Raw genomic sequence first — 25,657 nt, 5'->3', positions numbered from 1 at the left:
GGCTGCAATTTCATCTGTAAATTACACAGAATCACAGAATGGTTGAGGTTGGGAGGGACCTGTGGAGGTCTTCTGGTCGAAACCCCTTCCTCAAGCAGGACCATCTAAAGCCAGTTACCCAGGACTGTGTTGAGATGTTTTTTTAGTATCTCTAAGGATGGAGACTCCACAACCTCTCTGGGCAACCTGTGCCAGTGCTTGGTCACCATCACAGTAGAAGAGTGTTTCCTGATGCTCAGAGGGAACCTTCTGTGTTTCAGTTTGTGCCCATTGCCTGTGGTCCTGTCACTGGGCACCACTGAAAAGACCCTGTGTCCATCCTCTTTGCATCCTCCATTCAGATAAATAAATTGTTAATTCAGAAAATAACAAAATTAAATTCTCCCTGTCCTTTCCCTGCAAAACAGCTTACAGTCTTGCAGAGAGCTCACAGGTACCTACTTGGATACTGAATTTCTAATACTGTGTCCTGTTTGTTTTTCATGTCCTGTTTGTTTTTCAGATGGGCCCATCTTCTGGTGACTCAACATTCCAGTCCAAAATAACAGAATCAGCTGATATTGTTGTTGGAATATGTTATATGATATTTGGTAAGTATGATTTCATGGTATAGAGCTTTGGCGGTATTTGATGTGGTAGGGAGACTTGACTGTAAAAGTAGTTTGTTTCTGACACAGATGAACTTCTCTATTTTCATAAAAAGGGGAAAAAAAGAATAGAGTAAAATCATTAGAAGGTTTTTAACATGATTTATGTTAGGTACAAAAACTTTATTCAGTACTAGGAATATCAAGCTGGACAGGAACGCTGGTTTTTGAGGCCCTGGCAGTTCTCGGCATCCATGTGGTCATTGTTAAGTCTAGACAGGAGAGCGTCTATTCTACACATCATTGCAAACCATAGAACAACATATTCTGACCCCTCTTAATGCCTGAAGTAAAATACCAAAAGCCATAGTTAACATGTCTGGGAAAGGTGCAGGAAAGATCAAGTTTCTGGCCAACGTTCAGTCCCTGCCTTAGAAAATGCGATTTCTGTGGAGGTTGCTGTGCTGTTAGAGAGGAGGCAAACATCCTCCATAGTCCTGGTCTGACTGAGGAGAAAAATCTGGATCCAATCTTAAATGTACTGGTCAGTGTAACCATGAGCCAGAGGCCAGGAAAGGCAACCCAGACATCTGGGAGAGCAATGGCCACCCTTGTTAGGTGCAGTCAGTAGGCATGGGTGATGCCTGGTGCTTCAGAAGAGGGTGAAAAAGAAAAACATAGCAGCCAAATGAATGTCCTAAGAGAAATTTTCCTTCCCTAAGGCAACAAATGCTAGCCCTGAAGTAGGGGATTAATGCAAAATAAATACAGCACCAACAAAGAGTGAACCTGTATCTCTAGTCCTGTCAATGAATATTTGCATCCTAATGGCTTCAAAGATTAACATGTGTTTCAACAGGTTTTCCTCAACATTTTGATTGAAAAATTTAAATGAATGTGAGCCCTATTTATTTTAGAGTGTAGCTGTATATGGATAGTGGAGTCTGAGAGGAGACTTATAGCCTGGCTGGACAGTACATGTCAATTTAGAGACACGTCCCTGCAGTATTTGTAGTCCTGAATTTGCAGAGTTGGTTCAGCTAATGGTAGGGTAATTTCTTATCAGAAATCTCATGCTATTTTTCTACCACCAGATGGACTTGAAATTTTCTTGTGTAGCTTTATTTCTGGTTTTGGTGTTTTCTATATGTTATCAACAACAAATAAGATGCAGACCTCTTTACTGACAACACTGCTAATAAAATAATGAAATTTCCTGTCTGTCCCATGTTCTCCTCTCCCATCTTTGTTCAGCTAGTCATACAACGTAGTGTTGCCTTATAACTTTCTTTTTAACTTTCTCATTCTGGATCCCATGATAATCAACCACACTCAGATCACTGAGTCTCTTTGCAGGATGTATCCTCAGTATCTACTGTGTCAGTTGTACCAAAGCTGTTGAAAAGCCCTGCTTAGAAAACAGAATCAGTATGTTCATAAAGCCATAGAAAATGGAGCTTGGAGTGATCCTGATAGAGCATATAGTCCATTTGCTGACCCCTTATACTGTTACTGACCAAAATTTGTCAAGATTCTGAAAAACTTTCCATGAACTCACTAAGCAGTTTATTCCAGCATTTACTAATATGAAGAGGAATGGAAAATGTGGAAAAGAGGCTTCCAGTAAGTGGTATTTTGTAAAAGTTGCACAAAATATTTGAAAGGAAAATTATACGCTTAAATAGGAAAAAAAAATTGTTTTAGATGAAACCTCTTCCAATCTCTCCCTCCAGGAATTTCACAATGAAAAGATATGTGAACAAGGATGGCTTTGACCATACAGTCAACCACATCCCAAAGTGGCTGGGATGTCAGTTGGTGCATGCTGAAAAACTGTATATGGACTTAAGCTGGTAATCCAGACAAGAACAAACACCATGGGAAATAAAAGCAAAAAATAAAATGAAGGTTTTGCTAAGGAAAAGTGTGATAATTGACTCTTCTATAGTATAACCACTGAAGACGTTTGATATAACTGATAGCTCTGATATGGCTACAATTTTTATGTTCTGGTTAAAATTAATCTTACTAGGAACAGTGAAAGAGCATATCCTGATAGTCTGATGATCTGTGCTCTTTGACCTCAGCCAACCTGATTCTGCTTAGGTAATGTTCCTTTTAGAGATACCAAGTGACAATCAGATTGAAATGTAATTGAAACATTGAAAAATATTAAAATGTGGAAAGAAAATGGAAATAATAATTTTAAACAAAATGATCGCTTTCTACTCTTTTTTCATTGTTATAATTTTGAAGTCTTGGAAGAAAAATGTTAGAAACAAAATTGTTGCACGTTTGCAGAAGCAGAATTGAAGGAAAATATCTTTTCTCTCTCCAGAAGATTTTAAATTACAAATATCTTAAATGGGCTTAACGAGATCAGTGCTGGAAAGGAATTTAGTATCAGTGTCTAACATTACTTGCTAATCTGCTGTCTCCTTATGAGAAAATATCATAATCTGTAGAATATTTAGGAAAATTGCAGTCTCTATGCAACTTGTTAACCTCAATTTCTATATCAATATTTACTCTATAGGTAAAGCGTTGCTTTTTCCAAAGGTATGCAGGAACAGGCAGTGAGGTCTACAAAAGCACTTAGTCTCTCTTCAACAGCTTGATTTCACATGGCATTAATTAAGGGACCCTCCCATTCATTAGGCATTCTCGTTTCCATGGCCCTCTGAAGTTTTATGTTCAAAAGTGTTGTTCTTGTGTGTCTATAAAAGGCTGCCTAAACCTCCGGTTTTTGACTGTTGCCTGACCTTCTAAACTGATTGTCACCTAACTCCTGTCTAACTTTCTGTATCCATCATTGGTTTTGATACTGTCAGTTTAAAGATAGAGAGCAAATTGCGTGTTTCCTACTAGGCTACATGCAGTCTTCTTAAGTTTCTTGTCAGGTCTCATAGTAAAACCAGCATTCCCAGAGAAAATAGTTCTATCTACACACAGTAGAGACACTACTTAACTACATTTTTCTCTTTCATGCATAATTCAACATTCTTGCTATACTGCCTATTATTACTAGGAACTATAACAGGCACCTCTGAGAAAATGCCTCAAGAGAAGGGAAGAAGGGTTAGTGAACAGAGAGCTCTAGACCTGGAAACAGGAAAATGTGTGCAGTGCTACCTGGATACTGCCTCTGGCTTAATTAATGCCAGCTTCCTACAGGAAAAAATGTTTTTTGGCAGGTCAGTTAATTTAATGGATAAAATTATTCATTAGATCTTTGTAGATAGTTTGATGGAAAAAACAGGAAGAAACCAGGAAAAATGATAAAAAAATAAAAAAAAAATTGAAATGTAACAAAGAGAAAACTGCAAATATAAAAAAGAGACAAGTTACTAGGTGTGATGGCAGCACATTATTCTTGTGTAGAAAAAAAAAAAGGATGGCTGAAAATAATTTCTTCTTCATATTCTGTGTTTCTCTGCAGGAATATGCTCCTTGTTTGGGAATAGTATTCTCCTATACGTCTCTTACAAGAAAAAGAATTTGTTGAAACCAGCAGAATACTTCATTATCAACCTTGCCATCAGTGACCTTGGTATGACTCTGACATTGTACCCTCTAGCTGTAACCTCCAGCCTTTCACACAGGTTTGTTCCCTATGCACATGATATTTAACATCCTCTGCAGGCTCTGGAGGTCTGTGTCAGTGAAGAAGACCGAATTACTCTGCCCCTTTGCTTGGCATGAAAGTGGGAATTAATTATGGGGATTGAGAGAAGTATGCTCTGTAACAGCAGCTTTGTGGACTGCTAGTGTTAATTAGTGTTTTTGTCTATTTGAGGTTACTATCTTTTTGATTTCTGTAGGGCTGAGAAGATTTGCATTCCAGACATCCACTTCCTACTGCATTTATCCTTTGTGGGTAATATTATTCAAGTGATGGAGAAATGCTTCATTTTTTTTTTCAGTTGGACAATGAAATTTGGTACCATAAAAAGAAAGCCCTGAATTTACTTATGATCTCCAAAAGTAGCGGTAGTGATGATGCATAGAAACGTAGTGTTCTGGATTAACTTTTAGGCCAACACTCTGAATTTAGAACTTCTTCCTTCCTTCCCCACTTCTTTCTCTTTATCCACATGAATTCAACCTTATATCATTGTGAAAGATCTATTTTTTGTGATCTTCTTTTAAAGTTTGGGAGGCTTAGGAGGCTCATTACTAGACCTCAGAGAGTATTTGTGCAAGCCAGGCAGTATGAAAGTGTTTCAAAGAAAGGAACTAGATAGCAAAGGTGAAGGAAGATCAGAACTGGTTGTCGGGAGTTGTTCTGCAGGATTTGGGATAGGATGGTATTTGTAACATTTTGGTCTATCCCAGTTGTTGCAGAATGTCTTGCAAATGTACAGATGTAAATATGCAGTGCTGATTTGGCTTCCCAAAATACTTTACTGAGAAACCTAGGAATGCATGTTTAATAATGTAATTCAGTAGAATATATTTAACAAAAGAGACGGAGAGCACCTCACCCAACATAACCACTGAGTAATTTTTTTCTTTTCAGTTAACCAAAATGAAAAAAACGTATTTGGTTTGATGTGAAAAAAATCTCTGTCTTTCTCCCATCTAGTTTTCTCTCATTTTGGCATCAAAATAAAAAATAAAAGAAAAAAAATCCAGTAATTACTCAGTTTTTACTTCATTACTTTCTGTGTTAAAACACTGCTAAATATATTGACTAATGGAGATGATATCTTCAAAATCTAGAATGGGGCTTTTGATAACTGCTACTGCAAATACTCCTGGTGTCTGAATGGAAAGGGAGGAGGTAGAGTGATTCAGATCAAATTTTTATTCTTCTGGAGAACCTTCACAAGAGAACATGTTGATTTTGATGAAAACTAGTTTTGAAAATATACATAAAGATCGCAGATAATAATAAACTATTATTTTATGATCTAGGCCTACTAGTGACAAGCATTTTGATTTTTCTTTTCAGAATGATTGTTGTTAAGATACACTGCTTTGCTTTAAAAAAAAAACAAGCTTAAATGTGAATCATAAAAATAAAGCAGGACATGATTACTTAACTGGCTGTAAGTTTTTCAAATGAGAATATCTTTCGCAGTTGATCATTGACCAACAAATAATTTAATCATGGAGTTTTATTGAATTTTTAAGGCTACAACTGTAAATATATTTCTACCATTTAGTATTACATTTAAGAAAGAAGGATAGCATCTCAGAATTAACTTTCCTGCTTATTTGCCAGGTGGCTGTATGGGAAACAGATTTGCTTGTTCTATGCATTTTGTGGGGTGCTGTTTGGGATCTGCAGTCTCTCAACACTGACGATACTGAGCACTGTGTGCTGCCTCAAAGTTTGTTTTCCAGCTTATGGTAAGCTAATGTTTCTGTCTTAAATTACTCAAATTTTTTTTATGTGAACATAGACCACCATTTCTGGGTTCCATATCCTGGAGAGTATTTTTATAGAAGAGATCTATTCCATCCAGTCAAACAATTCTTATTTCTGTGATCATTGATAATTAACTACAGGGCTAGCTATATGCAATTGATTAATGTGAAGGTCTTTTAAGTCAGGGTGATAATTTGGAAACGTGGAATAAGAGTTCTGATCTGAAAGCAAGGCTGGCCTGAATAAACTAAGTTTTTCAGAGTTTATTGCCTGATTTTGATAGAGATTTATTCCTACAGATCTATGTTTTGCTAAGTATCCTACATGTATCAGAGAATTCAGCTACCTAATGTTTTTGCAGACTGTTGCGACCCATGCCCTATTCTTACAAACCTTCAATATGCTATAATATTTTAAAGCTATCCTTCTTAATTACCCTGCTCAGCTGCCTGCATATGGGAAACTCCACACAGACATGGCAACCATGCTGATCTTCACTGATTGTTTTGTGTCTTCCAGGGAACAAGTTCAGGAGAGAACATGGGCAAATCTTGATAGCCTGTGCTTGGACTTACGCAGCAATTTTTGCCTGTTCTCCCCTAGCTCACTGGGGAGAATATGGAGCAGAGCCCTACGGCACAGCCTGCTGCATTGACTGGCGTTCCACCAATGTAAATGCTGTGGCCACGTCTTACACTGTAGTTGTCTTTTTTTTCTGTTTTATTCTCCCTTGCGGAGTAATTGTCACTTCCTACTCTCTTATTCTGGTAACTGTGAAAGAATCCAGGAAAGCACTGGAACAGCACATCTCCAGCCCTGCCAGGATGAGCAACGCGCAAACCACTACTGTCAAGGTATTTGAAAGTTAGCCTTTGGCAAGCTGTTTTTGGCACAGCTGGGCAGCACCATCTAAGGACCAAGAAAGTTCCTGAGAAGGGAATAAAGATGGAAAAGAAAATTGGTCCTTACTGCATTTTTATTTCAGATAACAGTATTGTCTTGTGCAGATTTGCTCTATGGCAATGAATTGCTAAACATACAAATACTAGCTGTGTTGTGTCTGTAGGGTGATAATTGAGCTCACAGACCCTCATTACTTGCAAAAATTAAGATTTCAGACTTTTGATCAAAAGGAAGGTTAAAAATTGGAGCACTAAGTAGAATTGAGTTTGAGTCTCAGGCTCAGGAACCATTGCTTATGAAAGCCCGTCTGGTTTAGAGTGAGTGAATTCTGTTTGCTCAGCTATGGACATCTGAGGAGGTCCAGGCTTAAGCTTTATATCGTTAAAGTTTTTAAATAGTAATGTAGAGCTCAAATTCTCTTGTGTATAACTGAAGAAAGGACAAAAGTCACAGAAAAGTGCATCTCTCTAAATACTTTTTGAACCAAAGCCTCTGAAGATTTGTTCCACTAGCTTATACAGCAAAATTAAACCTGTGGTCACCGGAGTTGTGGAAATTGTTTCCTGCTCCCAAATTGTCCCTTTCCAGGAGAAGATCAGCATCTTTCTTTCTAATATACCAAAAATAAGAAAAGGAACTTTGCAGCTGACATTAGGTGTGCTTCACTCTTAGATAATGTACCTATTGAAAGACATGAGTGTTACCTCTTGAGTCTTAATTATCTCCAGCAGAAAATCTTTGTCTTTGCTTGATTTCAGTGAATCCTTCTCTTGTTTCTCTAGTTATTTGTTTAGCATGTCCTTCAAAGTACATTCCTCACCACCCTTCAACTTTCTGCTTGGAATCATCTTTGCTTCTTACCTTCTCTGTCTGTTCAGGAATATGGATACTTTGATTTCCAAATACAATTGGATATCTCACAGATCTGTGTCTGTATAGATGACCTGTTTTATCTTTTTAATACTCACAAATTTTGTCTCTCTCTGACATCTGTTCAGATTACCAAGTGTAGCGTAGCTGCAGTAGAAATCTTCATCTGTCCTGTCTCTCCCTTTGAGTATCTTGGTTTTGACGACCATGGGAAATGGCATCCTCCTGTCTACTGCATGGTCTTGTAACCTAAATATCTTCCTCAATCCGCCCAGTTTAGGAACTGAAGAGTTACATCCACATCTTATCAACTCCTTTTTAATAACTCTTAGATGGAACATATTCCAGCTAAAGCTCTTAAGTATATTCCTGCCCCATTCTGGATATTCAGTAGACATTAATTTTCTTAAGTCTTTCATTTGACTACAAGATATTATCTTTTAACTGTTTAATTAACTTTCAAGATTCTTCATAACTTGTCCTAATTAACCTCTATACTCCTGTTCAGTAAGAATGAACACCATATACTGGTTACACTGTATGCTCACAACACTCAGAAATGTGCGTGGATATTCAATGGTACTTGTCATTCGTATGAATTCCTTATAATAAACACTGGCAAAAAGAAAACAATATCTCCTTCAAAACTTCCTTTGTGGTATTAACACAAAAAGTCATGCTGGTGTATCATAGAGGATGATATTGGTTGGGCTGCTGGAACACTAATAGAACTGCTTATCATGTACTGACGAGTATTTCTTCTTTTTATTCCCTGATTTTTTTCCCCTCAAAATTGCTCTAATCTTCACTGTTAGAATGTAAACTCTTTGAGTTACTCTGAGACTGCTTATCTGCAGACAATCTTATCCTGGAATAATAATAATACAAACAACAATTACTTATGCATGATAATCTCTTGGAGACATCTGCTAAGATGATGGTTTAAGTCCAACTCATACAAGCAGAGAGGAGAGAAGAGACACTTTGGGGGTTTTCTTTCTTAGGAAACTGCTAAAACAATCCACCCCAAATATGTCAATTTTGTGGTATACTTGGAATGTTTATTTGTTGAACCATAGTTCTTTGAGCCACAATACAGACTACCTTGTAGCACCTGTCAATTTAGAGACAATTTATAGCCCACTCTTCTTCCAGCCTTTTCCATCCTGCCTCTGACATCAGGTCACTGTAACTTAGGAGTCCTGGTCAGGTTTGACCAGTGCCTCCATGGTCTGGTCCAGCTTCAGCTGAAGTGCTTGGACATTGTTTCAGTCTTGAAAAGCAAAATACAGACAATGATTTGGGCACTTAAAATGGGACTTAGACACTTAAAGAGTCTGGCTAAGCCCAGAAACTGAATTATGAAAGCTCCTGCTTCGTGGCTGCTTATGCTACAAGGCTCCAGGGAAATGCCACAGGTTCTTCTGCAAGCACAAAGGTTTCCCAAGTTCCTGCAGTTTGCTTTAATCTGTACTGCTCTGCACACTAAGTGGCTATCTCTTTCCTAAACCATATTAACATAACCAGGCCATAGCATTCAATTTAGGCCCACTTTAGTCCATTTGTTTATTGGTAATTGAATATTTTTATTTAAAAAAAGCAACAAAATACAGATAACTTTCACTATCACTAATCTACTTCCCATGTTAAAAGATCTGTCAGTAGTGTTTTTTTCTGTGCTATTTTAGAATGACAATAGCAAGACTTTCAGAAAATGTAATGGGAGCTGTACAGTGCAATTAGCACTTTTGTGCTTGTGAATTTGCAAGGTTGGCTAACTGCTGATATTGATTTTATTGTTATATAGTGCCATAAAAATCAATTGTAATGCATACAGAGGACACTATTGTTCTCATGTGATCTCTTCATAGGTGCCTGGGTTTGCCAGCTTCTGGAGAAAACATGCTCTGAGCATGTAGATAAGACAGCTAAATACCATGAATGCAAGTAGAGATGTAGGAAATTGCCTCTTCTCCAGGAGTTCCTTGGGATTAAGCCATTTCAGAAGCACATCCTAGTTCCCCCTAGATGTTGCAGGAGCAAAACCACCATAAGTGTAACTTCATGTCTCGTCAAGTATTTGTCCAAATACCATCTCTGAATGCTCTGTATTATATTCAATTTAAATCATGAGGGGTAAGCCTTTGGCCTGAGAGATTGTGTTCAGTTTTTTGTTCTGATTCAAACTTCATGTATGACCTTGGACTAATCTCCTGCTACTTAACTTGTACTTCTTTGTGGCTGCAAATTTTTATACCTCTGAATTACCTGATTTAAAACACTGATATATCATTTGGCTGAATAGGAGAAGGTTGAATAGTTCACATCTCTCTCCTAGTATTTTTTATTGAAGAAACTGAGTATCTGACTTTGTTCTTATTATGGAATACAATGATTTGCAGAGAAACAACACAAATCTACACACTGTGGAGGTTAATTGGTCTTAAATTGGGTTTCTACAATGCATGGACATAGTGCTTCATTTTTTTTAATCCTCATTAAATTATTTTTTTGTTAAATTAATAAGAAATGTTACCAACATTAATCGAGGATGTCACACTGCTCTGAAACGGGAAGTATTATATATCCACTGGTACAAGCAATCTTGAAAACTGTGGCTAATTACAGATGGGAATATCTATGACCATAATAGAAAATATAATGGAGAACAAATTGGATAAAGGTTACTCTTCAAAGAAGGCCTACAGAGTAGAATATAATATGCGAAATCTGAATAATTCATTATAATGGGTAAATCTACTCCTGAAGTAAAAGAAGAATTACAGCTGTTCAATGCCTTTCTTGATTCTATTCCACCTTAAACAGATGCTTTAGTTGTAAGGTACAGCAATGTTGCTATTTGCTGCAGGCATTTCAAAGCCATTTGGGGATTAGTGGTCAGTGTGCTGTTTCTAAATGCATGTGAAGGGAGACAATCTGCATGAAGACACAGTCTTAATGTCAAACTTACAGTTGCATTACTTACACTATTGGCTATATAATATTTTTTGATTTGAGGTGGAGGCGATCGGCTTTTGGGCAAGCATGGGAGAATCTAGTTGACCGATAAAGAACATGTTAAATGTGTCTTGCTGTCAGGGCTTGTTATGGCAGAAAACAGACATTTCATCTGGGGAGAATGTGAAATTAAGATTCTGTTATTTTAATACAGATGATCACATTTATGGTTGACTTTTGTGCAGTGTAAACATTTGTAATAGTGAAAAGTGAAGGAAGAAGTGCTTTTAGATTCCTATGTGAGCATGGCTCAGACAAACCCTTCTATAATGCTTTAGACCTTTCAGTAAAGTTGTCTTTGTTTTTGTGTAGTCTCATTTGACTAGTTAATTTATAGTAATTACCGCTACACCTTAGGCTTTCCAGATGTGCAAGTCCTATGAAGTTGTCAGGCATCTTGGGCAAAAGTACAATTTTTTTTTTTTTATTCTTTTTTTTTTTTAATCTGGAAAAGATTTACAGAGGAAAAAAGAGGACAGATCAAGGGTGTGTCATAGCCTCTAGCCATCCCGAGTTCATCAGACTTCTGTTACAGTCTGATGCATACTATTTTAATTCCTTTCCTCCTGGTGTAGGAATAATAGCATCAGTTGTTCTTATCTGTTGCTTTTCAGACTTTGCCATAGTTGCTTTAGAATATTTTGCAAGATGCAATTGCAATATGCCTTGGCTTTACAGGTCAGTAAACTACCATTCTGCAGAGTGTTTAACTGGCTAGTTGCATGATTTCTATGTACGGTAAAACTCTGCAAGATCGAAATTATGGCCAATATTTCCCTTACCAATGAGAACTGGAGCAAGGTCAAACTACCAAACTAAGGCCACCGGTGTAGTCATAATTAGCTACAAGACTCAAATTCAGGAACCACTCTTGCTTTTCCTGGTGCTTAGCCCATTAGCTTCTGCCTCCTGCATATTTCTGCCTCCAGGCTTTGGTATGCTCTTACTTATGGTGCCCTGAATGATCAGCAAAGTTTGCACAGAGAGGCAGTCTGCAGTTTTCTAATAGAGGCTTCTGCTCTTGCAGGCTTTTGAAGAAAGAGCTAGATGAGCATTGCCAGTGGCTGGTCCATGAGATTGGGTGTGTGGGTCTTGCAGTCTTCAAGGACCCAGAGGCTGAGTTTGGGGTCCATGTTACCTGACTAACATAAATTCAGTAAGCAGAAGGGATTTGTAGGAACCTGTCTTCATCTTTGTGAGCCACTGTGGGGGACAGGCAGCATCTTGGCAGATGGTGGTGGATGAACTAGCAGATCTTAGGTGACCAAGGGCTGGATGAAGGGATGACAGCCATTTTGTCCATGTCAGCCTAGCTAGTTGTCTCAGAGGGGTAGCATTCTGTTCAGACATTACTGTAGTGACTGTACTTAGAAACTTTGAAGCAGTGGTTTCTCTATGGCACACTGTTTATTAGACCTTGCTCTGGAGTGCGTAGCTCCCTGGTGTCCTAGGAGGACACTAAAGAAAAAAATGATGGCCTTTTAGTACTGGTTTCTATATTTTGATGAAAAATGACCTTCAAAAAGGAGACTGAAACCATAGTATCAAAATAAGAGAGGGAAAATATCAAGCGATGGGAACAGTAATTATACGTTTATGTTCTCCTATTATCATCTATGACCCAGATCAATGAGAAGGCTATGTTCCCAGCTTTCATAATTGCACTGGGTGCTCCTTGGTTTCTGAGAATAAAGCCATGATAGCTGTTTGTGCAGGTGTCTGGCCTAAGATACACCGGTAAGATCCTTAGTGAAATTTAGGAAGACCCCTTGCACTTCAGCAGATGGGAGTGGGTGCTGGGACAAGCTGGTTCCCATGGTCATTGAGGCTTGCTGGGATTTTGCCTGGTGTATGATGCATGTGTACTTATGGATACTGACTGTGAACAAAACTTTGCTTTTGCAAATCATGAGATGTAGAAAAAGTTGTGCTGAGGTGACAAGGAAGGGCAGAATACAGCTTTGGATATGCTCTGTAGGTGTAAATCCCCATGAGGAGATCTGGCCCTAAATCTATCACTGGAATTCTGGCTCCAAGGGAGCCTAGATCTTCCTCACCTGTGCGCTTTAGGTAGCCCTAGGGCAGGACAAGTAGAGACTGTGTTTAATTTTTTAAGTATTTAATTCATCGGGATGCACATAATGATCCCATCTACATGACAACCAAGGTAGTCCATGATGCAAGGAGAATGGATTGCACTGAAGATACCTAGCTGAAGTACACATTTTAAATAATGTGTACTTGTTTATGCTACGTTACAGCACTGTTTCTACTTAAGATACAGGCAATATGTAGTAGCGCCTGAGTACAGGAGAGGGCATATCTGTTTATGTATACTTTTTGTAATCTTTGTACTAATCATAGGACTCACTTTAAAATAAATAGGCAGGTACCAAAAAATTTTGGCCAGTAGCAATTAGATAGCATTAAAAATATTTTTTGTCATATTTTAGCAAGACAGTTGAAAAGGAATTAACTTTATCATTCACAACTCAGCACCATTAAGCTGAGCGGATACAGTGAGATGCTGTCTCTATGTACAAAAGAATAAGTGAACAAAATAATGCCAGATGGCTTAAAAAAATGCTGCCAAAGATCTGTTCCAGGTCTTGAGAGCAGAGTAATCATTGGAAAGAGGCCCATTGACTTGTTTTAGAGCAGACACTGATATGAATCAGGTGGTTTTTTCTGAACCATGGTAACAGTAGCTTATTGTTTTTATTTTTTTGTGCTTTGTTGACTGAAGGGATGAGTAAAATTCATTACATGAATTTTCAAAGCTTAGCCTGTGAATTTCTAATTTCTTTTACTTCTTCCTCTATTTTAGAAATTCATTGGCTCACTGGCTTATTATTTTGCAGAAAAACAAAGTAGAGGTTATAATAGTCCCTTGAGGAATAAAAAAATCAGTGGAATTAATTTGCTGCTTATAAGCATGTATTTGGACTAAGTCTCAAAGATTTTGAAAATAGTTGCATTTACCCTGTCAGAAACAATTTGTAGGAAAAACTTTCTATTCTCAGCAGAATAGCTTCACCCATAACAATTCCTTTAAAAGTGAAAGGAAAGAAAAAAGCATTTTATGGGCTTTGTCATAACCTTATCTAATTACCTTCTGAGAGCCCATTTCTCCTTTGCAGCCTCTGGGAACTGAGAATTCTTTAAGGCTCTGCTGCAATAAGCATATCGCATAAATAAATTGAGAAAACTTAAGCACTTGCTGCAAATATTCTTTTCTGTTTTGCAGACAAGAATGCATTTGGCTGTCAAAGTAATCAAAAGGTTCTACATAAGAGACAAATGGTGGACCACATATGATTCACAGGAAGGACAACATGTAGTCCTCTCAATTTAAATGATATGATCTCAGGAAGACTTGATTCTTCTAATTCATTAATGCTCAAGACTTCTTATTCAAAATCTTTTTGCAATGTATTTCTTAAAACCCAGAAAATTTACTTCTAACTTTCTATTCTAAACTCTCTTTATTATTACAATGAAGTACCCTTTATTAATGTTTTTGACCCAGAACATCCATATGCTGGCAAGGTTCTCTGTTGTACAGAGAAATACTTCAAGTCAAGACATGCAAGATGCTGAATTCATTGAAAGTTTGCTTCCCTGCGTATTCCTAGCATTGGTCTCAGGCGTGTTGGATGGACTGGCCCTGACAGCATGCAGATTTACCTCGTCTGTGTCTACAGGCTACAGTTGTTCTTCTCTTCTTAAAAGATCCATAGGGGCACAGGGTTTTGTAAGTCCATGGCCTAACTCAAAAGTATCTTTCCTGAACTCGACCAGAAACTCTGCTTTCCATGCCTTCTGCACATTGCTCCTTCTTACTAATATTCTTGATAATCTTGACAACCTTAAGCAATAATGTTGTAGTCTCCATACAGGTATAGAAGGATCAGGTGAAAGTGAATATTTTTTTAGTCAGTTGATTATCTAGTTAGAAGAATTTGCTAAATCTTCTTTGCTATAGTGAACCTGTTGGTATAGCAAACATTCATCCGAGGCCCAAGGGAGTTCATTATACTGAGGGTGAAGCATAGCTAAGAAAGTGTTACACAACTCTCATATTATCAAATTCTGTGCATATTTCTGGACAATATTATTCTTCTGTAGATGAAATTTTTAAATATAAAGGTTGGCTGTTACATCAAAGCTACTGCATTATATTTGGAGACCTAAACAGGAGTTCTGCAGGCTGGTTGAAGATCTGCAGCTTGTACTGATCTGGTGGAATTTACAGAGAATTGACACATGGTCAGCTGTCGAAATTGTAGGCAGGTGCTAAAATAGTGACATACATGCTGAAGTGTAGATGCTAAGGACTGAATGATCTAAAGCATCTACATGGTCTCCATTAAAGCTTGCTGAAATTACACACTACGACAGATATATAGATAATTCAGTATTTATATATATTATAATTAAAAAGCAAGCCCACTATGTAATTATTATATTGTTATCTAAACATGACATCTATTAAAAGTTTGCAATTATAGCTCCATGCTGGGCTATGACAAGGTAAGAAAATTATCATCAATGGCTCCTAATATCTTAATATCCATAATTTTTTAACTATATTGAAATCTTCACTTGATATTTGAAATGCTGGTTCATGTAAACTAGTCTTGAATCCTTGGGGCAGCCTAGCATCACAGGTGTGAGGTACATATCTGTTTCCTTGAATTTTAGAGTATTTGAAAATTATTTTGTTGTGGAAACAAATGTCACTAGAATGCAAAGGAGCTGTTATTGTTAGATGCTGTAGGAGTGCAGACCCAGAAGACTGGGAACCCGAATGTCTTCCTATCAAATTAGGAAGCAAAAGGCAGTAGATAAAAGCAGACGAATCTGAGGAGTTGTAGCAAGAAATGGTGGCAATTTCTGCATTGTCAAAGAAAAGAAGGCCAAGGGTCACAAGCACTGGCCCACTGATTGCCCTGTTCCATAGCTGTTAGCATGCTGCCTCACGGGGTTTCTACCCACGCCCGGGCATAGGCCAGGGGACAGCGCAGACCAGGGACTGTTCCTGAAAGGTGATGTGGGCAAGGCTGTGGCACATTTGTCTTGTACCAGTTCCCTGTTGTACAGTTTGCTAGTACTATCCCAGCAGCATCTGCACTGTAACATGATCCTAATGCCCCCTCCTAGGGCATGCAACAAATACTCTCTTTCCTGCCATAAAACCACTTTGAACTGAAAAAATGTACACCAAACCCCCAATAACTATGTCTTAAGCCCATCAAGATGCTACAAGAGAATGCTGGTGACACCCAAGGCCCAACACTATGCAGTGTGGATGTACTAGTCTGTGCTACAGACAGCGGTCCCTGATGTTATTTTATTTAGCAGTTTAGCCAATGAGGCTATAAAACCCAGTCTTCGTGTCCAGGATACATCTCCAGGTACTGCATGTTAGTTGTTAGATGGAGTCCCTTTTTACCATGGCTGGAGTGCTGGGGAGAGGTTCTGGGGGTTAATTTTTCTTTACCAGCTGTGCCTGGCTGAGTAGCACGGTGCAGGAGAAAGCTTTATGTCTGCATAGTTTAAGTAGGAAAATGAGTGATATCACCTTAGTTTTTCCAGCAAGAGAACTGCCAGTGCCAGGCAGGCTCTTGGCCTCTTGCCACCCCTACCATGACGGTGCCCCATCCTGCCCCCAGGGCTGCAATGCTCCTCTTGGTGCAGTCTGGTACTAAGTGAATGCCAATGAAAGATTAGATTGACTTTTCTCATGCTGATGCTTTTGTGTCATGCTTAACAGGATCTTAGCATGTTTTAGTGATTGTCAATCTTAATTCCTCTGCTCAGTGTCTGTGATGTCAAATCTGTTTGCCCTACTAAGGACATAAATCTGCCCAGTGAGACCTCTGGCTTCTGACTAAATCTGGAATACTGGGCTGCACTTTGGGCTGAAATTATTATTTTGGAAGCTCCTATGATTCACAACATTCCTAGATTTCGTGTTGTGGTGGGTTGACCCTGGCTGGACGCCAGGTGCCTAGCAAAAGCTGCTCTATCACTCCCCTCCTCAGCTGGACAGGAGAGAGAAAATATAATGAAAGGCTTGTGGGTTGAGATATGGACAGGGAGAGATCACTCAGCAAATACTGTCATGGGCAAAACAGACTTGACTTGGGGAAATTAGTTTCATTTATTACCAATCAAATCAGAGTAGGATAATGAGAAAATAAAACCAAATCTTAAAACACTTTCTCCCCACCACTCCCTTCTTCCCTCCCCCCCCAACAGTGCAGGGGGATGGGGAGTGGAGGTTGGGGTCAGTTCATCACACGTCTCTGCCGCTTCTTCCTTCTCACACTCTTCCCATGCTCAAGCGTGGGGTCCCTCCCACAGGAGACAGTCCTCCATGAACTTCTCCAACATGGGTCCCTTCCCATGGGTTGCAGTCCTTTATGAACTGCTCCAGCGTGGGTCCCTTCCACAGGCTGCAGTCCTTCAGGCACAGACTGCTCCAGCGTGGGTCCCCCACAGGGTCACAAGTCCTGCCACCAAACCTGGTCCAGCGTGGGCTCCTCTCTCCATGGGGCTGCAGGTCCTGCCAGGAGCCTGCTCCAGCACAGGCTTCCCACAGGCTCACAGCCTCCTTGGGCATCCCCCTGTTCCGGTGTGGGGTCCTCCCTGGGCTGCAGGTGGAGATCTGCTCCACCGTGGACCTCCCTGGGCTGCAGGGGGACAGCCTGCCTCTCCACAGGCTGCAGGGGAATCTCTGCTCCAGTGCCTGGAGCACCTCCTGCCCCTCCTTCTTCACTGACCTGGGTGTCTGCAGGGCTGTTTCTCATACATGTTCTCACTCCTGTTTCTGGCTGCTGTTTCTGTGCCTGCTACAACATTTTTTCCCTTCTTAAATCTGTTCTCCCAGAGGCACTACCACCATTGCTGATGGGCTCAGCCTTGGCCAGCGGCGGGTCCATCTTGGAGCTTGCTGGCATTGGCTCTGTCGGACATGGGGGAAGGTTCTAGCAGCTTCTCACAGAAGCCACCCGTCTACCAAAACCTTGCCATACAAACCCACTACAGCATGTTTTCTAATGCAAACAGTCCAGCCTGCCAAGATAATCCCTCAGGATACAAAAATGCACTCACTGATGCCACTTTTGCAGTAAGCATGTTTTGCATCTGTTTATACTGGCCAGAACAAACTGGACCCAACCCCTGGGAAAGATGGGCAATGATTCAGACTTGCAGCACTGAGGACCAGACACTTACATGCTAATTCACTTTTAGAAAATGCTGTTGAGGCATATGATATGTTTGGGTTTTTTGAACATAGCTGACAAATTCATACTAGGACTACCTACAAGGCTTTTAAAATCCTTTCAGCCAAAGCGAGTTGCTAGAAACCTGCCTGGAACATAACTTTGAAATAATGCTTCACAGCAGTAATTAAATGTATAGACAAATAGACTTTTTGTAATGCATATATTCTCATTCTTCATGTACTTTCTCTTAATTATAATGAGTAATGCTTTACAATATGGGTAGTTTAATGCAAATTACCTTGGTGACTGTGTTAAGGGAAAGATGAAAGCAAAAAATGAGGAGAATGCTCATGCATTTTGTGCTGGTTCCTGTACAGTATAAGTGCAAATCTGGAAATCTGTTTCTAGATGTTGGTAGTTCTCTATAGGCCAGGAGACATCGTTATTTGGAAGCAGATTTGTCGTGGTTTAACCCCAGCCAGCAACTAAGCACCACGCAGCCGCTCACTCACTCCCCCCCATCCAGTGGGATGGGGGAGAAAATCGGGAGAAGAAGTGAAACTCGTGGGTTGAGATAAGAACAGTTTAATAGAACAGAAAAGAAGAAACTAATAATGATAATGATAACACTAATAAAATGACAACAGTAGTAATAAAAAGATTGAAATGTACAAATGATGCGCAGGGCAATTGCTCACCACCTGCCGACCGACACCCAGCCAGTCCCCAAGCGGCGAATCCCTGCCCCCCACTCCCCAGTTCCTAAACTAGATGGGACATCACATGGTATGGAATACACTGTTGGACAGTTTGGGTCAGGTGCCCTGGCTGGGCATGAGAAGCTGAAAAATCCTTGACTCTAGTCTAAACACTACTGAGCAACAACTGAAAACATCAGTGTTATCAACATTCTTCACATACTGAACTCAAAACATAGCACTGTACCAGCTACTGGGAAGACAGTTAACTACATCCCAGCTGAAACCAGGACAAGATTGGAAGTGACAAATACTTTCCCTGGGTGGGGGTGGGGTGGGGTGGAAAAACATGGGTAGTTTCAGAATTTGATTTGTTGAATGTATCAAGTGTGGTTGGTGTGTTGTGTTTCTAGTTCTGATTCTTATAAACTTGATGGACAGATTGAGAAATCTGGACTGGACATGCAAAAATACATATTCCTTTGCCAGCGTGATTAGAGATGTGTGAGAAAAAGGTATTTTGCTGGTTTTTTTAACAAGTTTAGATACTCCAAAGGATTTTGCATGTACAATTAAAGCAATGTATGCATAATTTTAGTAAGCATGTACACAAATGCATATATGCTTTTGCATGTGGAAATGAGTAATTTTCTATTGAAAATATGGGGCAAACCAGCTCCACAAGTTAATCTAGAAGTTAGACAGCAAGGATTCAAATAAGATACTTCTGTTGTAATAATTTTTTGAATAAAAACCACAGTGATGAAGTGGTTTATGTTTTTCAATTAGTTTTCAAAATACATGATTTGATAAAATCTGTTTTTCACTTACCTTAAGCCAGTATGTTTTCCAAGCATTGTGTGTTCTTACTAAAGAAACTTACAGTAATCCTAAGAGGGAAACTGTGAAGGATTTGTACATATGCATAGTTTACACTTATTTCATGGGAACAAGTAACATGACTTTGTTTCTGGTAGGATGACAGCAAGGTACTTCTGCCTCTTTGTGCCTGGGTGACTGGCTGAGTGTCATTGCATCAGGGATATTCTCACCAGTGGTTCAGTCCTATAAAGCATCATTTATTTAAACGTGTTAACAAGCTGAATTCACCCTATCTTATTCAATACATACTCCAATAAACATCTAGTCTGAAACAGTTGAATCAGATCCTGAGCTTGTGTCAACAGCCAGGGCTTGTTCCAGTCTGTGTGAGTGAACTGACATGCACCAGCTGCAGATCTAACTACAAAGATGACTTAATGCTGCAAGCGTAGAATACCTATTTTCTTCTTCTACTTATCTGTAATGTAAAAATATCCTCTATAACTTGTATTCTTTGTTGTGAAGCTCTTCTTATAAACCATGTTTTCCCCGTGTTCCAGCTCAATCATAATTCCCCAACAGAGACTTTTGCCTGTAAATTTCTGAGCAGTGTCACCTACCGTTATATTTGGTATGTGAAAAATATCCTTGTGCTTGATTTACAGACACAAAGAAATTTTTTTCATTTGTAATTGTGTTTATTTGTTTCTCCAGGAGATATTTTTTAAGAAGGTTTTTGTATATAGGATTTGCCTACACACAAGGGCAGAGTTTAAAAAGATTTTTGAAAATCCCTGTATGCCATATCATATTGTTCACAAGCTACGTTAGAGTCCTGTCTAGGCTAACAGGCAGAGCGAGGGTGAATCACTTCTTGCCTTACCCTGGGAAATTATTATATTGCTATATACCCACATTTATATGAACTTTTACATTTTATGAAATGATTTATACTTGGTCAACTCCATGTTATGTCAAACATCCCAGTCAGAAGGCGTGCATAGGGGATGCTATGTACCCTGTGATGGTATTTTTCTCTATGTCCCTGTATGATGCACAGGACTGTAGGGATTCTTTTGGCCAGTGAGGTCTTTGTGTGGAGATACAAATAATTAAAATAAAAATCTGGCTTGTAAGATGTGGGAAGAAGGCATTTAGTCATAATACCGCAGAGCAACAATAGGGCACTGCTGATGGTCATGTTGATAAGGAAAAGTGTTAGAAATTTCCACAGATATGTGCAGTTATGAAAAGATAACTCAGAGCTGAAACTGCTTTTCTCTCTATTTCCGTGATAAAATAAAGACATTAGAGAAAGTCCATTATAGTTCATTAAAATCATCTTCCCATTAACACTAAGGGATTTTGGATTGTAAACCTTGACTCTATTTTCTACAAACTGTAATGAATTACTCAGTGCCTTTTGGAATAGTTTCCATAACAACTAATTTTTTTTATGCCTTTCTATGAGGCCGGCACACATTTTTCTAAATTACATTGTCACATTTTTCCTTAATCAGCCACACAACTTCACGCTGGATTTCCTTGTGGTCTATAGAGGCTCAGTTTGCTTCTACCGCAATTTTAGCAGCTATGTGTTATAAGCTGAGCCTAAAATTAGGCAATATACTTTTCCTTACTTTAATGAGAGAAGTTGGGCTCAAGTCCTGAGTGAAATTATGCAAAGGCTCGGCTATAGTCTAACATGCCTGTTGTCCTCCCTGGGTCTCGTTGTGTAGTGAAGCATAGCTGACTGCTGCCTCAGGTGGTATCACCTTCACAGGAGGAAACCCAAGGCCAGACATGACAACTGTCCATCAAGTATAGCATAAAGATTAACGAATTAATCACACAGTGATTAATCACACAGGGTAGCTGACTTGTCTCATGGTGTCAGTCATATTCACTTATGCACAGTTCTCCCTGGTGTACGTAGCTGATGTGTGGCCTTTGTCAGTTAATGAAATAAAAGAACAAATGTACAGATCACTTATTCTGAACAACCATTTCAGAGGTAAAATGAACTCATCACTGGAAACTACATACCTGAGGCAGAAGCAAAGAGTTTTTTTCTGACATATTCATAGAATTCTAGTTGGTTATTGAGGCCTGAATTCCAGAACCAATGTAGCTTTGTTTCTATCCTGCTACTTATATTTTTAGGTAACCTTTGACCACTGTATTGTGCACTGATATTTTAGAAGTCATTGGCAAAGTTAAGTATGAATGAGTAGGAAAGAAGGAATGCTCACTCACAAGTACTCTGTCCCTTACAGTGAGAGAGCTTGTGGAAAAAATTATTTTGCTTTCAAAACTTTTCTGCTATTATCTTTGACCAGTTTATATGCAGGTAATTGAAATCCCTCTTTATGGCTGTCTCGTTATGCTTTGTTTCCTCTCTAGATTTACTGGAACAGTGTACATTCAATAATCTTTTTCTGATCATTTTAGGAAAACTGACCACTGCATGTGTAGTATTTCAGAGGTAGCTAAGATATGGTTATATAAATACACCATGTCTCCAAGAATGTGTACGAAAGGACATGTCTTTGAAGGTATAGTGTGCCTATACAATGTCTCCCCATTTGTTGTCCTTATGCAATGCTGCTGTTGTTCTTGTTTGCTGACAAAAAGACAAAGGTTTCCTTTGGTTTGGCCCTTTGGTGAATTTCTTGTGAAAGTTCACAAAGTTGCCCCATATCTACCTCATTAAAAAGCCCCTCTTTTGTTGTGCTTATGAAAATCATCTCATGCTGGCATCACTGTTTAGCCCACTCCTCACACCTGTCATCTTGGAACCATGTTGGTCATTTTGTTGGTCTTAAGGAGATGGAGGTACTTCATCAAACACCTGGCTTGAAACTTCTTACCATGGGCAGAAGGTGTTAAGTGTTGTCCAAACTCTGTTGTAGTAAACTCCAGACTTCTCAATATGTGGCATGACAATATAAATAATAATAACAAAGTCTCTTTCTACATGCATGTATGTATATGTACAGTTGATATGCTCAGATATCTCAAAGGGGGTTCCTTTTGCCTAATTGTGTTTCGCTAAAAGTTAGTTGTCTTAAGTACAGCCCCAAAATTGTCAGTGACAAAGATCTGAGAGCAATCCGTCACATCTATTTTAGACATAGATTTTTGAATAATATCAATTGCTTTTAGGAGATATGTCTCTCTTTCCTTTGATGTTATAAAGAACCTAGTCTGGCTTAGATTTAGCATATAAACTTTTGGATAGCTCAAGTAATGCAAGATTAATCCCCTGCTTGCTGTAGGAACTGTATTGATGCAGTTCGGGAAGCTGGCTGAGAGCTCCTTGAAAATAGGTGCCAAATCTTTTTTCAGAGGAACAATGTAAAACCTGTCGCAATCCCAAAGATTAATTGCTACCATAAATAAGTCATCTGGGAAATGCACCAATTGATTCTAATGTACATTCCTTCTTAATGTAATTCTAAAGGACAAAGGCATATTACTTGCCGCAGAGACTGCTTTTAGTTTGTCTTGAATACTGGCTGCGGACAGCTGAGGATTACAAAACCCATGCATACGGCACCAGCATAACCATAGGTAGAGCCAGACCTTAAGCTGATGTAAAGAAATGGAATGCTATGGAAACAAAGAGAAAAATTAAGTTCACCCCATCTTGTGGATTCGCCTCTTCATCGTTTCCTAGCTAGTCTCATTCTGTCAAAATACCTTGTTCCTCAATTCTGTCAAATCACTTTAACTTTGGACTTTATGTGAGCTCTAACAGGTTAGAGCTTTAAATGGTTATCACCTATATCACCCATAAATGGGAAATTTCTCCTGTGTCACTATTATTATAGCTGGATGGCTTTCTAGAGACATACACAAATTCATAAACAGATTTTAGCTTAACAGAAAGAACAGTTAAATGTCACAGACATTCCTCATAAAACTTGCGATACACTTTTCTTGGCAATCACCATGCATTTCTCCTTGCAAAATAAAATTTGTGAGACTGTTAAACTTAGGGAGAAAATAATAGCATTTGCAGAGCTCTTTATGCCTTAAAAGTCTAATGTGTGTTTCTCTGGTGTTAGTGCTCAGGCCCTCTTTCATTCTCACTCTAAACACAACAATGTCATCTGTCTTAATAAAAAACCCCATGACTTTTGCAACCTTGAATCTATATGCAGAGCCCCACTGAGAGAAGTGGTGGATTTGCAGTTAGCTGAGCTAGTTAGCAGTTCTGTACTCCCACTTGCAGAGGGCAGCTCAGGCAGGTGGCATGATTAGCAGCTGAAAACAAAAGTACTTTCCTTACCTATTTTCTTCTGTGCCCTTGGATCCAATACTACTCTAAATTGAATGGATTCTCTACTGTCTTCCTTATTTGAAAATACACACTTTTGGGAAAAAAATTGACTTGTGAAGCTTCTTCAAGAGCATGAATATTCTTGTTTCTGTCTTTACGCATGCACTTCAGTTATAAGCAGTGCTTAGAGCGATGCCCAGCAGGTTAGTCTTCCTATACAAGCTGATGCTTACAGTTTACTTTAGATTTCTAGAGGTTTATGTTTATTGCAGATCTGATATTTATTCTTTCATTTTATGTATCACTGTGATAATTTATAACAAAAAACCCAACAGATTTTTTTTTTTTTTTAAATAAAGCCTTTCAAAGCTTTCTTGATAGAGTTTATTAGGACAAACAATTATGTGGTAGGAGTTAACTTAAATTAATGCATTTGATTCACCTTCAGGATTAATCTAGTTTTCTGCTGTCAGATGCCTGTGTGTGGCTCCAGCTGAGCACCAATAGTAAAACTATGGAAGACTTTAGCCAGGAAAATCAATATTGCTTATGAATTGCACAGTAGATAGGAATGGCTTTGCAATCCAGACAAGTGTTTCCCCAGAATAGCATCTTTTTCTTTAGGTTGGCTTCCTTTTAGGTGCAAAAAGAGTTTTCATAGCACTTTAGTGAAGAGGAGGAGAAATGTAGGAGCAGATACATTTTAACTCTGAATCTTCAGGCACAACTAAGTTTCAGACAGAATTATGTTGCTAGACAAATACGCATTTGGAGAGCAGTTGAGGTATGATGGAAGACTTGGGGACACTTAACAAGGAGGTTCAATCAGATGGTATTTTTATGCATATACTATTTTGGTGGGTATTTTTCTCATGCATGAAATTTTTTAACTCACTGTTTTCTCTTTTTCTCTGCAAGCTGAGTGTTGCTGTGTGCATTGGGTTTTTTGCTGCCTGGAGCCCTTATGCCATCATTGCCATGTGGGCGGCTTTTGGATCGATAGATAAGATTCCTCCACTAGCCTTTGCTGTGCCAGCTGTCTTTGCAAAGTCATCCACACTCTACAATCCAGTTATCTATCTCCTCCTGAAGCCCAATTTCCGAAACACCATCACCAAAGATTTCACAGTTCTTCAACAGTTATGCGTCAGGAGTTGTTTTTGTGTCAAGGCACCGCAGAACTACGGATCAACTTTGAACACCAGCCTGAGAACATTTAAGGAGAAAAATGAATCCAGCTGTAATTCTCTGCCAATTGTGGAAGAATGTTCTTATTTCCCCCGTGAAAAGCACAGTGATACTTTTGAATGCTTTCAAAGCTATCCAAAATGCTGTCAGGAGAGGCTAAGCGCTATGGAATGCCCTCCTCAAGAAACTGTGTCCTTGGAGAGCAACCTCCAAACAAAAGTGAGACAGGGCAGTAAGAAGTCAGTAAAGGTGGTTGTGCAGGGAGAAAAAAGCATTGAAATTGATACCTTGGAAATCACCTTGGAAGCATTACCTGTGCATTGTACATTTACAGACCTCTAGAGCTGCTTGCATGAAGCCCTCTGACAGTAATGTTGTTATACTGGATTTGTGAATGTAACTTTTCTAAAGAGTCCTTCTACTACTCCATTTTCTAGATTATTTCCTGTTTTTTCTCATACTTTTTGATGGGACTCATGCTGCAGCATGGACATGCTATAAATGCTGTATGACTCTTGCCATGCCAACTTAAGTATGTTGTGTTAACTGTGTTCACATCATGAACTATGTCAGACAAATCCTCAGTGCATTTTGTAACGTCCTTCCACTCTGTTTTCAAGAGAATACACTAACCATTGAGAGATTTTCCATAAAGCATTATTACCCTTTCTAGAGTA

The 25,657-nt window shown here is 39.0% G+C and overlaps 1 protein-coding gene across 1 annotated transcript; it reads left to right on the top strand.

Annotated features, from left to right (window-relative positions):
- Positions 1-502: 502 nt before the first annotated feature.
- Positions 503-25,345, top strand: LOC104836035 (opsin-5-like). The gene is made up of 5 exons (XM_010574356.1): positions 503-590; positions 4,027-4,189; positions 5,815-5,942; positions 6,481-6,815; positions 24,711-25,345. The coding sequence occupies exons 1-5, from the start codon at positions 503-505 to the stop codon at positions 25,320-25,322; spliced, it is 1,326 nt and encodes a 441-aa protein (XP_010572658.1). The 3' UTR covers positions 25,323-25,345.
- The last annotated feature ends 312 nt before the right edge of the window (positions 25,346-25,657 follow it).

The sequence above is a fragment of the Haliaeetus leucocephalus genome, unplaced genomic scaffold, assembly GCF_000737465.1.
Source record: "Haliaeetus leucocephalus isolate CR32 unplaced genomic scaffold, Haliaeetus_leucocephalus-4.0 Scaffold428, whole genome shotgun sequence".
NCBI lineage: Eukaryota > Metazoa > Chordata > Aves > Accipitriformes > Accipitridae > Haliaeetus > Haliaeetus leucocephalus.
Note: the sequence above shows the minus strand (reverse complement) of the source record. Positions and strands in the feature narration are given on the sequence as shown.

Bases quoted from the DNA above. Each gene is read 5' to 3' on its own strand.
- LOC104836035 (XM_010574356.1), top strand. From the start codon at position 503: ATGGGCCCATCTTCTGGTGACTCAACATTCCAGTCCAAAATAACAGAA. The intron at 591-4,026 runs GTAAGTATGATT...GTTTCTCTGCAG, and splicing joins AATATGTTATATGATATTTG to GAATATGCTCCTTGTTTGGG. The intron at 6,816-24,710 runs GTATTTGAAAGT...TTTCTCTGCAAG, and splicing joins CGCAAACCACTACTGTCAAG to CTGAGTGTTGCTGTGTGCAT.